Source organism: Pelodiscus sinensis, chromosome 4 (assembly GCF_049634645.1).
Source record: "Pelodiscus sinensis isolate JC-2024 chromosome 4, ASM4963464v1, whole genome shotgun sequence".
In the NCBI taxonomy this organism is placed as follows: domain Eukaryota; kingdom Metazoa; phylum Chordata; order Testudines; family Trionychidae; genus Pelodiscus; species Pelodiscus sinensis.
This window is the reverse complement of record NC_134714.1, coordinates 122,863,762-122,878,710: the sequence shown is the minus strand read 5'-3', so window position 1 is coordinate 122,878,710 and position 14,949 is coordinate 122,863,762. Positions and strand designations below refer to the sequence as shown.

The 14,949-nt window shown below is 45.1% G+C and overlaps 1 protein-coding gene across 1 annotated transcript in view; it reads left to right on the top strand.

The window, feature by feature from the left end:
- LOC112547202 (solute carrier family 9 member C1) overlaps positions 1-14,949 on the top strand; it is a 384,930-nt gene that overhangs the window by 97,163 nt on the left and 272,818 nt on the right. Inside the window, exons 8-9 of the mRNA XM_025188925.2 lie at positions 11,491-11,634; positions 12,842-13,013. Coding sequence (XP_025044710.1) covers positions 11,491-11,634; positions 12,842-13,013 — 316 coding nt within the window. The remainder of the gene's footprint in view (positions 1-11,490; positions 11,635-12,841; positions 13,014-14,949) is intronic.

Here is a 14,949-nt window from a genome sequence, read left to right as displayed (position 1 = left end):
CCCTGAGTTTAAGCATTGTGTTACCTGTGGGGAGGCAATCCTGGTATCTGATGGACATGATGAATGTGTCCAGTGCCTAGGTGAAACTCATGCCTGCCACAAATGTCCTCACTGCTCTAAGATGAAGGCAAGGACTAGACATGATAGAGATCTCAGACTTAAACTTATAATGCTTGAAAATTCGTTAAGACTTGCCTAGGACCCTGGTCACTAAGAACATAAAAAACACAAAGAAAAGGCACCCTCAGAGAAATGGTCTGCCTTCATGCCAAATGCAGCCCCACCTGCAAAGAGTCTGTCTCCGAAGTGCGGGCTGCCTGCCATATCCATGGCACCGCACCTCAGTACCTTTGATGCCCTGGGCATCTCCGGCACTACCGGCAGAATGCCAGCCTGGGCTGAGGAATCCTCCTCTTGCCCTGGGGCTTTGGGCTTCCAGCTGCCCCCCTCCTCCCTCCCAATGCGGGAACACTCTGTGCTGAGAGCAGCGCATTGGAGAGTAACGCTGCCACTCTGCACTTCAAAACTGGCACCGCAGTTGAAAGTGCACTCCGTTCTGTGCTGTCTCCTCACCCTCTCCCTCAAGCAGTGCCGATGTTACTGCCGGGCTTTGCTCACATGGTGCCGTCCACGCCACCACAGCAATATTCATGGCAGAGTGACTTGTTGATTTTCCCTATGCTCAGTTCTCCTTTTGTGGACAACACTAACTCACCTGTTAAGCCAGCTTCTCCAACATGTCTCAAAGTTTATCGTCTGACTCATAGGGAGAATTTGATCCAGGGTTTTCCCCCATGATTCTTCTCAGTCAGGACATTCGTTATACTTACCTGCTCCATTACCCCCCCCGGTATCCAAACCCGTGGAGACCCACACCTATGTCTTTTCCATAATGCCAGTACTGTCAGTCATGAGGCAGCCCTTCCACCAACCCTGTCAATATCTGATGACTTCATTCATTTCCAGGACCTGCTCAAACCAGTTGCGGCTGAACTTAATTCCATCATTACGGAACCGGCAAAAGCAGTATGGCAGACACCAGCTTCGATAATCTCTATTTCTAAAAAGGTAGATAAGAGATACTTCATCTCATCTAAGGATTGTGAGTTTCTCTTTACCCATCCCGAGCCTAACTCACCTTTGGTGGAAGCAACTCACCAAAAGAGCAAACACCAGCAATTTAGATCCGCTCCCTCTGACCAGGAATGCAAGAGGCTTCACAAGTTTGGCTGAAAGGTATTTGCCTCATCCACCCTCCAATTCTGGGTGGCCAACTATTCCGCCTTGCTAAACGAATATGATTAAAAAAATTACGGCAAGATCTGTGACTTCACCGCAAATAAACCTGAGGCGAAGAAATAGCAATTTGAAGCTCTGGTAATAGAGGGTCAGACCATAGCAAGAACAGCCCTGCAGGCCTCCCTTGACATGGCTGAGATGGCAGTACACGCCACATCAACTGCTTTCGTGATGAGAAGGGCATGACAGTCTCTTTCCCCAGAAAGGTGCAATCCTTTGTAGAAGACCTCCCCTTCAGTGGGTTGAAACTCTTCGCTCTGAACACTAATGACTTACTGCACTCTATGAAAGACTCCAGAGCTACTTTATACTCTCTGGGTATCCAGAATAACACTTAGAAGAAGAAGAGGCAGTTTAAGTACCAACCCTATCCCAGATCTCACATCCACCAATGCTATCATCAGTATCACAGGCAAGACCATTTCCAACATGGCCGGGGCAGACAGCAATGTAAGTGCCCTCAGTTGGCTATTTTGCAACAGTCCTAGCAGTCTGGTAAACACATTTAATGAAAGTGTCGAGGTCCAGAGATTCCCTCCCCCATTTCAGAGCAGTCTCCATCAACTGGTCTTTTTCATCATCGCCTGAGACCCTTCTTACAGAACTGGCAAATTATCACATCTGATAGATGGGTCCTCCAGATCATTATACATGGATACGCTATCCCCTTTGTCGGCATGCACTTTTGTGGTGCCCTGCATGCAGGGGTGGCTTCAACAAGTCTACAAGCCCAACATACATCCCCTTTCCAAGTCTATCCAAATAACACAGGTGAAAACATCTCTTATGGTGGTCAGATCCCTGCAGTTTACCTATGGGCTTCCCCTTCCGCGCTCTGGAGCCTACAATATCCATGACCATGGATGCCTCCCTGTTGGGATGGGGAGCTCACGTTGGCCAACACACTGCTTGGGGGGCCTATGGTCTCAAATGGAAAAACTCCTTTACATAAACACCATAGAGCTGAGGGCTGTCTGCTATGCATGCAAAGAATTCCTGCCTCTTCTAGTCAACCACCAGATCCGATTATACACCAACAATGTAGCTGCGATCTTCTACATCAATCAACAAGAAGGCGCATGCTCTCGCGCACTTTGTTCGGAGGCTGTCACATTATGGAATTGGTGCATAAGGCACAATATCAATATCACCACAGTGCATCTCCCGGGCTTGCTCAGTACTACTTCTGATGCCCTAAGCAGTGTGTTTCCTCCTGAACACACACACCAACTAAACCCCAAGATTCTGTCCGACATTTTCCACTGCTGGGGCCGACCAATCATAGACCCATTTGCCACCTCCACGAACAAACAATGCCAACATTACTGTTCCAGGGTGGGCATCGGCAAAGGTTCTTTGGGCAATGCCTTCCTAGTGACATGGGCACAGCACCTACTCTGTGCTTTCCCACTGATACCACTCCTAAAGAGAGTGATACACAAAATCAGGAGAGACGAAGCTCTCCTCATCCTCATAGCGCCTGCGTGGCCTCGACAATCATGGTTTCCATTCTTGACCAGGATGTCCCTTGATCAACCCATCCACTTACGTCTCCTCTGAGTCCTTCTCGTGCTCCCATAGTCACAGAGCAAGCCCCTGAACTTCACCTCTCTCCACCTCACAGCTTGTTTCTTCGATAGCTCTTGGGCATAGAGCTTTTGTGTTCCCACGAAGTACAAACAGTTCTACACCACAGCAGAGCCCCTAATACAAGTGCACACAAATAAAAGAGGTTTGCAGTATGGTACACTCAGAAGAATCTTTCACCATCCACGGCAATAGTACCAACTGTTCTCGACTACCACCTCTACAGTGAGCCCTCGCTACTTCGCGGTTCGACCATCGCGGATTCACGACTTCGCGGGTTTGGCGACATGACGACTGAAGACGTCGACGAGTTGTTGGACTGCCATTCCCAGCCGCTAACTGACGCAGACCTCGAAGACCTGACGAAATCGGCCAGTGACGAAGACAGTGAAACACAGGAAGAGACCCAAGAAATTGTCGAAGAAACGGGCTTAACATTAGAACGGCTTGCCAAGCTCTGCAACCTTGCGAAGGAGTTGAAAGAATTGTCGCAAGAGTGGGACGAGGATATGGTTCGTTCTCTGCAATTCTGCAACAAAATCGATGAAGACGTGACTCCCTACAGGATGCTCTTCGAGCGAAAAAAGAAGCAGCGGCAGCAACTTCCGATCACAATGTTCTTCCAGCCTCGCAAAAAAGAGCCAGTTCCTCCTGCTACTATGCCTTCGGAAGAAATTGAAGAAGTGTCCCAGGAAGAAGTTGAAGAGGTGTCCCAGGAAAAGACACCTCCGTCTGAAGAGACGTAAAATACTATCATTGGCTGCACAGGTTAAGACATCATCAGCTTCATCATCATCATTTCTACTGTGCAGCAAATTCATTGCCATCATCATTCAAGTTTTTCTTCAACTTCTTTCGTGGTGAGTACAGTAACAATCTTTATTTTTTTATACTTTAATATTCTAACATTTCAATATTTGTGCCTGTTTTAGTTTAGGGTACTGTAGTACATGCATTAAGTGTTCTGTACATTAAAGGGTGGTTTGTTAACAGTACTACGTAAAGGGAGGGTTTTAAAAGTCTGAATATACATGTTAAATAAATACGTAAATATGGTGTCCCTACTTCGCGGATTTTCAGCTATCGCGGTCGGGTTTGGAACCTATCTACCGCGATAAACGAGGGTTCACTGTATCTCAAACACACCGGTCTGGTGTTAACTTCCATTAGGGTCCATCTTTCTGCTATTGCCACCTTCCATGTCAATATCGACGACACTTCGGTCTTTGCACATTCACTCATGCAGATTTTTAAAGGGACTTGAAACGCTTTACCTGAACGTAGCTCCACCTGTACGACATTGGACCTCCATCTGATAGTAAACGCACTTATGAGGGCTCCCTTTGAACCCATGGCTATGTGTTCCCTGCTGCACTTGTCCATGAAGACAGCATTCCTCTTTGTCGTTACCTCAGCTAGAAGAGTTGGAGAAATCACAGCCCTCATGGCTGATCATCCCTATACCACTTTCTTCAAAAACCAGGTCACATTACGTACCCATCCCATATACCTCCCAAAGATACATTCCTCATTTCACCTCAACCAGACCATTCACTTATCTACCTTCTCTTCTGAAGCCCCATGAGAATGACTTTGAAAAGAAGATGCATAACCTTGATCTCCGCAGAGCTCTTTTTTTCTACCTACAAAGCACTAAACCCTTCCCATTCTGTCCTAGACTCTTAGTCTCCATAGCGAACCACAAGAAGGGCAGCGCACTATCCTTGCAGAGACTGTCGCACTGGATTGCGGACTGTATCAAACTCTTCTATGAGCAAACCCAAGTGGCCCCTCCAGACTGAATAAGAACCCATTCTACCAGGGATGTTTCCATTTCTATTGCCTTCCTTAGGAAGGTCCCACTAGCAGACATATGTTCAGCTGCTATATGGTCCTCAAAGCAAACATTTGCAAAACACTCTTGCAGGGATCTCTATCGAACCTCAGAGTCTCAAAATCTTATCCATTGGCTTCCTTCCTCACCCGGAGTCTGCTCTTTGAGCAGACATGGCTTTGTAGTCACCTAATGTGGAGCACCCACAGGGACATCCTTCGAAGAAAAGGAGGTTACCTACCTCTACAGTAACTGTCGTTCTGTGAGATGAGTGTCCCCGTGGGTGCTCCACTACCCTCCTATCTCCCCCCCCCCCCACACACACTTCGGGGTTATGCTCATCTCGCAGCGGACTCTGGGATAGAGAAGGAACTGAGGGGGGGAGGTTCGCGCATGTGCATTCTAGACAGGGAGCATGTGCATTCTAGACAGGGAGCTGTATCTAAAGGCTGTCCAGGTGGACTTAAGGATGTTTCAGATTTTCTATCACCAATAAACAGCCCCCACAGGGATTATCACACATCCACCAGAGCTTTCTTGGCTTAAATAGCATTTCTCAAATATGTCCCCATTGTGGACATCTGTATTGTGGCAACTTGGGCCTCATCTCATCTATTTCCACAATGTTGTGCAGTGGACCATCACGGATCATGTCTTACTGTATTATCATCTGCCATAACTTCAACTCTGAAGTCCCTTCCATTGAAAGGCATAGCTCTTAAATTACCTAAATTGGAGCACCCTCAAGAACACTCAAAGAAGAGTCAGTTACTCATCCTGTGTAGTAACTAAGGTTCTTCAAGGTGGTTGTGCATGTGGGTACTCCACTACCTCCAGTCCTGCCCTTTGCTTTGGAGTTTCTCACTAAGTACTCCTTCAGTAGAGAAGGAGCAGGGATGTGGTTGATTGCACAGCACCAGTTAAATGTCTCAGGCTATGTGACCCAGCCAGACACTACTACCACAAATCTCCAGTTACAAGCACAAGTGCACGTGAGCACCTAAATTGGAGCATTCACAGGGATAACCATCTCAAAGAATCTCAGTTACTGTACAGGGTAAGCAACCTTTATATCTTTAATGGGGGGGGGGGGGGGGAGATTTGATGTGAAAAGGCCCCTGTGGATCTCTCTAAATTATCACCCACTAAAATTAGTTGACTACTTCTTTATTTCTCCAAGTCCAGCTTATTCACTTATTTCAGCTTGACACAAACATCACTCAACAGCACCGTCCATAAGCAGTGTGGGACCTGTGACAATCCGCCACTCCACTCCCACCTTGCTCTAGTCCTGCCCCACTCCACTTCTCCAAACTCTGCCCCTGCTCCGCCCCCTCAACCTCCATTACACCCTTTCCCTTTCCAATCCTCTGGAAAGTGAAGACATGGCCTGAGATGCCTTTTACACGGCTTTAGTGGGGAATAGTCCCTCTTGGCTCATTAACACACAGCCTTCATAGTATAACTGGCTCCCAGCTACATTGCATTGAGTGCTACTAGCTAGCCACTCATGAATTTCATTGCAGAAGAATACCAGCATATTCCTAGTCTCAGACTCACCTCCAGAAATGTGCACCGTGTCCTGTTCAGTATCCTTAACAATACAGACTCTCAGAATATCCATAATTTCACCAGTGGAAAATTATATGCACAAATTTTATTCTCATTAGTGATGATTCCCAAACACTTTAATTCAATCACACTGGTTTAGATAATAAAATAAATGTAATATTCATGTCAGGATGAAAAGATAATAAAAAACATAAAAATGCAAGCTAATATCTAGTGACACAGGTTAAGTGAACTTAAAAGCAAAAGTTTTTTCTCGCCATCAGCTATAGTAATCTTCATAGGCTGGGACTCTTTGCAGCCATAGATCCCTCCCTCTTAGTTCAGTGTCATCCAGGTATTCATTGTTGTCATCAGCAAAGAAATGGTAAAAGAGAGGTAAAGTGTAGGGCACTGTCTCACATATTTATACCACTCTCATCTCTTTAAGGATTACCCCAACCTATAATACAGATGGCATGCAGTCTGGTGTACATGTGAACAAGAACCAGCTCTCTGCTGAAATATAAATTTCTTGTTATATCTTGCCACTCTGCTGATGAGTGGCTGTTTTAACACCTGGATGGGGCCAGTGTGTTTTTTTTTCTCTGAAAAACTCACTGCTTCTTCGAGTGCTTGCTCATGGCCATTCCAATGAGGTGTGCATGCACTGTGTGCACAAGTTCCAGAGCTTTTTCCCTTATCAGTACCCATTGGGCCTGCCAGGGAGCCACCTGAAGTGGCACTGCTGTATCAGAGCATATATACCCTTGCTGGGCCTCCACTCCCTCAGTCACATCAAGCACCGTGAGTAGGATGGTGCTACCACTTAATAAATCGTTGAACAAGTTATCCAGAACCTTATGGCAGACCCCTGCCTCTGTTCCCCCTACATAGCAGGGGGTTGAGAGGTGCTACCATGTCCCCCAAGCAGGGCATGAGCACCTCTTCACACATTCTTCTCTGGGTTTGTTGGTGGTGCAGGCTGTGGCGCAAAAAGAACGCCAAGGACCACTGGGCCCATGCCCAAGTCTAAGGAGCCAGGAAGCTTTATTTGCTGGGGAGAAAGGCCTATGCCATGGACAGCCTGCACCTCCACATCACAAGTCAGCATGTGATGCTGAGTAGGTACTCCTACAACACTTGGTCAGCTATGGATAAATTTAAGGACCGTCTTCCCCAAGACTCGAGATAAGAGTATGGTGCTTTAGCAGAAGAGAGTAGGATAGTGGCACGTACAGTGCTGCAAGCAGCATTGGGTGCCACAGACTCAGTGGCCTGTATGATGGCCACAGGGGTAGTGATGAGGAGCAGCACTTGGCTGCAGGTATTGGGTATCCTCCCAAGGTTCAGAATACTGTGCAGGACCTACCATTTGAAGGGTTTGGCCTCTTCTTGGACCAGATGGATTCCAGGCTGCCTAATCTCAAAGATTCTAGGGCTACTCTAAAGTTTTTGGGGATGCATACTCTGGCATTGCAGAGGAGGCTGCTCGTCCCAGGCCAGCCCAAGGCCCTTCCAATACAGGTTTGGCCCGGATAGAGGCAGATGGAAGGGAAGAAACATTGCCCATAATGGCAATAATAGAAGCAGTCACAGTGGTTCAAGACTGGACTAGGAAAAAGGGTCCCTCCTGCTCAATCTTCCAACCCACAGCCAAAGCCCTCATTTTGAGAGTGTGCTCACGGACAGCGTTACAGTCTTCACCCCATTGTCCTCTTTTAGTTGCTGGCTTTCCCTTTTCTACAGGCCTGGTGTCATATTATTTCCAATCAGTAGGTTCTAGACCTAGTAGGAAGGGATTATGTCATTTCCTTCCTTTCCCTGCCTCCCTCTCACCCCGCTTCTCCATCACTTTTCAGGGACCCTTCTCACGAGCTTCTGCTGCGGCAGGAAGTGTCCTTGCTTCTGCAGCTGGGGGCAGTTGAACCTGTTCCAAAGGAGTTCAGGGGGAGGCTATTTTACTCCCACTGTTTCCTTATCCTCAAGTCCAAAGGGGGATTACATCTCGTTCTAGACTTAAGGAACCTAAACTCGTTTGTAAAGAAGGCAAAATTCTGGATGGTCACCTTAGCGTCTATCATCCCTTCATTTGCTCTCGATTTGAAGGGCACATACTTTCATATCTCAGTGATTCCCACCCACAGGATGATTTCTGAGGTTCATAATAGGTCAGGATCACTTACAGTTTGAGGTTCTACCATTCAGCCTCTCCACAGCCCAGAGGGTCTTCACCAAATGCATGTCTGCAGGAGTGGCCTTCCTGAGGAGGCATAGGGTCCAGGTTTTTACATACCTGGATGATTGGCTGATAAGGGGTCATCCTAGAACAAGTATTAGACCATTAGACAAGTGTTCTCCAGCCTAGGCCTCCTCATAAACAAGGAGAAATCACTCAACCCCACACAGATAATAGAATTTGTGGGGGCCCACCTAGACTCCACTGTGGCAAGGGTGTTTCTTCCTGGGGCCAGATTCAGGACTCTGATTTCCATGATCAAGGACGATCCAGAACAACAATGAGAACATGTATGAAGCGGCTGGGTCACATGGCAGTATGTATGTATGTGGTGAGGTATGCCAGACTGAAGCTCTGACCCCTACAGAGATGGTTGTTGAGCATACACAACCCAGCACGAGCACCACTAGACACAGTGTTCATGCTTCCAGGGGTCATGTTCCACTCACTGTACTGGTGGCTGCAGGAGAGGATGGTCTGCATTGGAGTGCCATTTGTCAGAAAGAGCCCGTTGATGCCGCTATTCATGGACACATCAGAGATGGGCTGGGGAACCCAGTTGAGGAATCTCAGGACTCAAGATATGTGATTCCCCCGAAGAGAGTTTCCTGCACATAAATGTCGAAGAGCTCAGGGCAGTCAGGTTGGCATGCCAGACTTTCCTTCCCCAACTAAGAAACAGGGTGGTCTCGGTCTTGGACAACACAACGACTTTGCAAGGAAGCCCTTCTTCTGTGGGAGCTGTGTGTTACCCAGAATATCCATCTCGAGGAGACCTACCTTCTGGGAACCAGCAATGTTCTGGCAGACAAGCTGAGCAGGTCTTTTCAGGCCCACGAGTGATGCATGAACTTGAGTGGTCCATCAGACCAGATATATCAGAGGTCTTCCAGAGGTGGGGCTATCCCAGTCTGAATCTGTTTGCTGCATGGGAGAACACCCAATGCCAGAGCTATTGCTCATATTTGAGTCAAGGGGAGTGATCCCCAGGGGTTGCCGTAGAGATTAAGTGGCTCCAGGAGCTATTGTATGCCTCCGCCTGTTCCCACTGATGCACAAGGTCCTACTCAGGATCAGGAGGCTGGGCTGTGATCATTGTGGTGCTGCTGGCTTGGCCACAGCAGCACTGGTTTATCACCCTACTAGATCTGGCAGTAGAAGACCTAGTGATATGCTACCTGAACCTGTCATCCCTCCACCTCATAGCCTGGAATCTTCATGGTTAGTTGGGGCAGAGTGGCTCTGCTCAGAGAAGGTGCGGAGGATCCCCCTGGAAATTAGCCTTCTACAAGGTTGGTATATGTGGCCAAATGAAAATGCTTTGCCTTGTGGATGGTGCGGTACCTCAAACACTAGGGCCTTTTTCCATCTTCCCTGAGGGTTCAACTGGCTGCGATTGTGGCTTTTCATCCAGGGGAGGGAAGTAAGACAGTCTTTGCAAACATGATGGTGAAGCACTTCCTGAAGTGGGAGGACAGGTTGTTCCCCTATACATGCCCACCTGTATCCCTGTGGGATCTGAATTTAGTTCTGACCAGACTCATGCAGGCCCCTTTGAACCCTTGGCCATCTGCTCGCTGAAGCACCCATCATGGAAGGTGGCTTTCTTGATTGCAATCACATCAGCCAGGAGAGTATCTGAGCTGAGGGCCCCCACATTGGAGCCACTATATATTATTTTCTTTAAGAACAAGGTTAGGCTACATCCTCACTCTACATTCCTCCCTAAGGTAGTCTCATATTTCCATATGTCCCAAGACATTTACCTACCGGTTTTCTTCCTGAAACCTCACTCTACAGGCACTACACTCTCTAGACATTACACAAGCACTAGTGTTTTATATCGAGAGGACAAGAGTTTTGTAGATCCCCATAACCCTTTATTGCTATAGCAGAGAGGATGAAGGGCTCACTGTCACCGGTATCAGCTCAGTGCTTGTCCTCCGGGATCACTTCCTGCATTAGCGCCTGCTTTGATGTTGCTGGTAGGCCGGCTAGGCCAGCACCCCCTTTTACAGCCCTTTCCACGAGTATGCAGGCGTCATCCACAGCACAGGTGCCCATTCTTAACATTTGCAGATTAGTTCACACATTTTCCAGTCACTATGCTATTGCTCAGCAGGCCAGGGAAGATCTGGCCTTTGGGAGGGCTGTGCTGCAGTCCATTTGTAATTAGGTATTGATAGACTCCAACTCCACCTCCTAGGAGGACACTGCTAGGGAGTCACCTAATTAGAAGGGGCATGAGCAAGCACTCGAAGAAGAAAAAACAGTCACTTAATTCTGTAACTGCTGTTCTTCAAGATGTGTTGCTCATATCCATTCCAAATCCCACCCACCTCCCCTTCGTCGGAGGATTCCAGCAAAAAAGGAACTGAGGGGGCAGAGGGCAAGCAGGGGGTATATATGCACTGATATAGCAGCGCCTCTCCAGGAGGCTTCCTGGCTGGCCGAACGAGTACTGCTAAGGGAAAAAACTCAGGAAATCGTGCACGTGGTGCGTGCACACCTAATTGGAATGGATATGAGCAACACATCTTGAAGAACAACCGTTAGAGATAAATAACCATTTTTTGTGTATTACCCAAAATTATAGCACATTACAGTAACAATCATACTGTAGTATTTATATCTCAATATACAATATTGATACATGTTTTACCCAGACAATAATTGTCAATGGACAATGATTATAACTTCTCAATGATACTTCATAAGACATTCTCTATACAAAATGTATCCTAGTCCTATGAAAGGAGTGAACATAGAGGTGCAGCTTTCAGTCCCTCTTTGAATTTTGTTAAATTCTTGACCTCAGTAGCATATTATAGCAATATGTTTGATACTAGGAGGAACAATACTTATGTGGCCTTCCAAGTATTGTATGCTGGGAATAATCAACCAATATGAGGATTTACATTAGTGTTGATTCTGAAAACTAGCACTTCATTTTTTTTATAATCTGTGTTTGCTTTTCTTTCAGGTTCTGGGCAATGCTGACATTTTTGGCTTATGTTCTGATATTCATTATAATTGGAATTGTGATAGCAGTGAAAACCTTTCCATATGTGACAGTTCGTGATTTATTTTATATCTTAACAGTCTACCTTGCATTGAATCTTATAAGGTAAGGACTATTGCTTGCCACTTTGTAGAACAATCCTATGTCCCCTTTCCTTGACTTTTAAAAATGATGATAGCACATGTGGCTTTTAAAATACCTGTTTTATGATGTTTTAAACTGCATTACATTTTCATTGTTTGTGCAGGCACTGGAATGTTGGGTGTGCTTTCAAAAATACAATTTGGTTTATTTTATATTTTATTTAACATTAACAGCAATGCATTCAGCTTCCAACAGTAATTGCTGAAATTCTATTAATGCTTAGCATTGAGGGGCTTTTAGTATAACCTTCTTAATAAGATTCCTTTTCTATGTCATGGGCTAAGTCTCATCAATTGCATCATAGAGAATATTTGAACTCTCATGCTCTGGCTGTATTAGAGATGAAGTTGTTCTACAAAATTTTGAATAGAAAAATTGTGTGATAGCTTAAGTTTTCAGCTGCCTTCATTCTGTGGTTGAATCTGTTGGGACGACACATCAGATTTTGTGGATAAAATCATATGGATAGGGAATGAACTGTCTGCTTCTGTGGCTGCAGATAGGAATCTGAAGGGGACAAATGCTATATATTCTCTGAGAGGCCTCTTGGTCTAACAAATAAATGCCTCCCCCTCTCAAAACTTACCAAAAGCACAAAACCCACTGAAAGTTTGTCTGACTATTGGCTGGTATCCAAATTGGATTCTCAATCAAGTTTATAGAGAAGTTTGCAGTAAGACCACTCTCAGTACGTTGGCTCTACTTAACCTTTGCCATTCTAGGCACAGATCTAGATATGAGACAGCAAATGCACTGGTGTCATAGGTAGATTTTGATCTGGTGATGAATGAAGATCAAGTATCCATGCTAATATTGTTAGAACTATCAGTTCTATCAGTAACTTTCAATATTATAATTCATGAGGTGATAGTGAGTCACTTGCACACTGCACCAGAAGTGGATGCTGTTGCTTTTGGATGACTCTTGTTTCCTGGCTTAATGGTCCTATTGGATGGTATAGGATCATAGCTCCTCCCACCTAAAGGCATTATTTGAAGTTCTCTAACAGTCCATTTTATTTTATTTTCTCTTCTGTGCGTGGGATTGTTGGAGGTTTTGTATAAAGGTTTGAACTGCAGTTCTTTCAATATGCTGATGACATCCAGCTCTGTCTGTATCTGGGATTATTGATATTTTTGCTAACCATCTTATTCTTTTGTTTATACAGAGGTCTAGTTGTTTTGTTTTTGAGTCCTCTTCTGAGCCGCCTTGGTTATGGATTTAACTGGCGCTGGGGAACTGTTATTGTCTGGAGTGGAATGAGGGGTACTTTTACTTTGAATATGGCTCTTGAGATTAGCCATGCAAAAGATCCGGGTACAAGAGCAATGAAGAGCATGGTAAAAAAATTTAAAAGACTATCTGCATTTTTTTCAAAATTTGTTCGTAATTTCTGCTAAATACATTTTGTTGAAATGTATGATATAAGAACTATAAGGACATCCAGGGTCAGATTAGCAGCCAAATAAATTTACATATGAGTAACTCTGGCTTTAAAATACGCAGCACGAGTACATGCAGATTATTTAGGTACATGAAATTAGTATATTAACTTTGAAAATCTGGTATGACTAATGGTGATTCAAAGTAAAAATATGCATCTAGTTGCTAAATTTTATATTTAAAATGCATTGCAGTTTAGTTCATTTAAATGTTTTGTGTCAGAGCTCAAGCTTTGCCTGGCCCCTGTGGGTCCTGTGATTTTAGGCGGTTATGGAATGCCTCAGAGGTTCACTGTGACCCTCCACCCTGCCTCTTACCTTTTCACAGCTTACTGAGTCATACTCATCATTGGCAACGTCAAAGGATTGGGATGAAACCCCTCCATAATTCTGGCCTCCCTTTTTGGGAGCAGGAATTTTAGTGGTGTGCGGAGGGTTGTGGGGATCCCATACCCACCCACTACTCCGGCTTCTGGCCCAGGGACCCTAGGTAGCTGCAACTTTTTTTCCTCTAGCCCCAATTCAGCAGCCTTTTCCCTGGGCCACCTCCCCAAACACTCCCCTAGTACTTTCTCCCTGATACCTTATCGAATTTTTCCTGATAAACAATTTTTAGTGCAAACACTTTCCTTTTTCAGTCCTCAGCTCTCCAGCAATGCACTTCCTCCTTTCAGTCCTTCATTCTTCTCTTTCCCCCTCATTTACCTGAAGGGAAATGTTTTAAAGTAGCCCATCAAGCCTTAATTGGCTGCCAGTGCCTGATTAGTCTGCTGCTTCAGGCAAGCTCTTACTTAGCCTCCTGTGCCTGCCTGCCTTGATTACAGCAGTATCTGGCAGTTTATTCAGGAAACAGAAAACCATTTACCTAGCTCCTGATATGTTTGCCCTCCATTATACTATTGTAGCCAGCTGCCTTGGGTCCGTCACAGTTTATGTATAATCTGAATTTTCACAGTCTATAAAATGCATCAGTATTGTTTGAACAGCACTTTCACTATACGCATATAATTTAGCACAGAAATATTTTTACTACAGCTAGCTATGATCTCAGGTGCTCCATGTGTGCCTTTGTAAACTAATCCATTTTCTGTGAAATACTTGTGGCTAAGATTTTTTTTAATGTATCTGCAGTTAGGATTCTAAATCCATATTTGGGTACTTTGAAAATTAGGCTGATTTTTTTCACTGGAGTTAGGAGTCTGACTTCAGTAGTTCACTTTTGAAAATGTTGTCCTGTATTCCCTCCTGCAGAACTTTTGATGATTCTGGAACTGGAGCCACCATTGTTTGATGTCTCTGTTGTCTTTTGTTTAGAGATGTGGTGGTATCAGAATTTAATAAACCAAATATGGAAATATCTGCCTGCAGCATTGATGGTGTCATTTCTTACTCTTGCACAACATCCAAAACTCTCTATGTTCATGTGCCCTAGGAATCTACTCCTCAGGGCTTTTTCTCATCACCCTTGAAACAGCATCAAACTCTTTTATCATGTTAAAAAAGTGAATACAGGAGAGAGAAAGCTTTAAAGCCTTTTTCACACACAAGGAATATTTCTTTGCTTAGAGGAGTCTAAGTCCAGGTACAAAGTGAAGCGAAAATGGTTTAATTCATGTTTAGTTCAGAATTCACTCCAGGCAAACATGGCATGATCTGAAAAGTGATCATCACCCACCAAAATCCTGGGTGAAATCCTACCCCACAAAGTTTACAGAGGCCCAATGAATTCTAAGGACAAATTCTGTGCAGGGCTCTGTCAGGAACTTCAAAGAGATCACCAGGAATCTGAGAACCCTTTTCCCATATCCTCAGTATCACTTGATAAGGTTGTGAT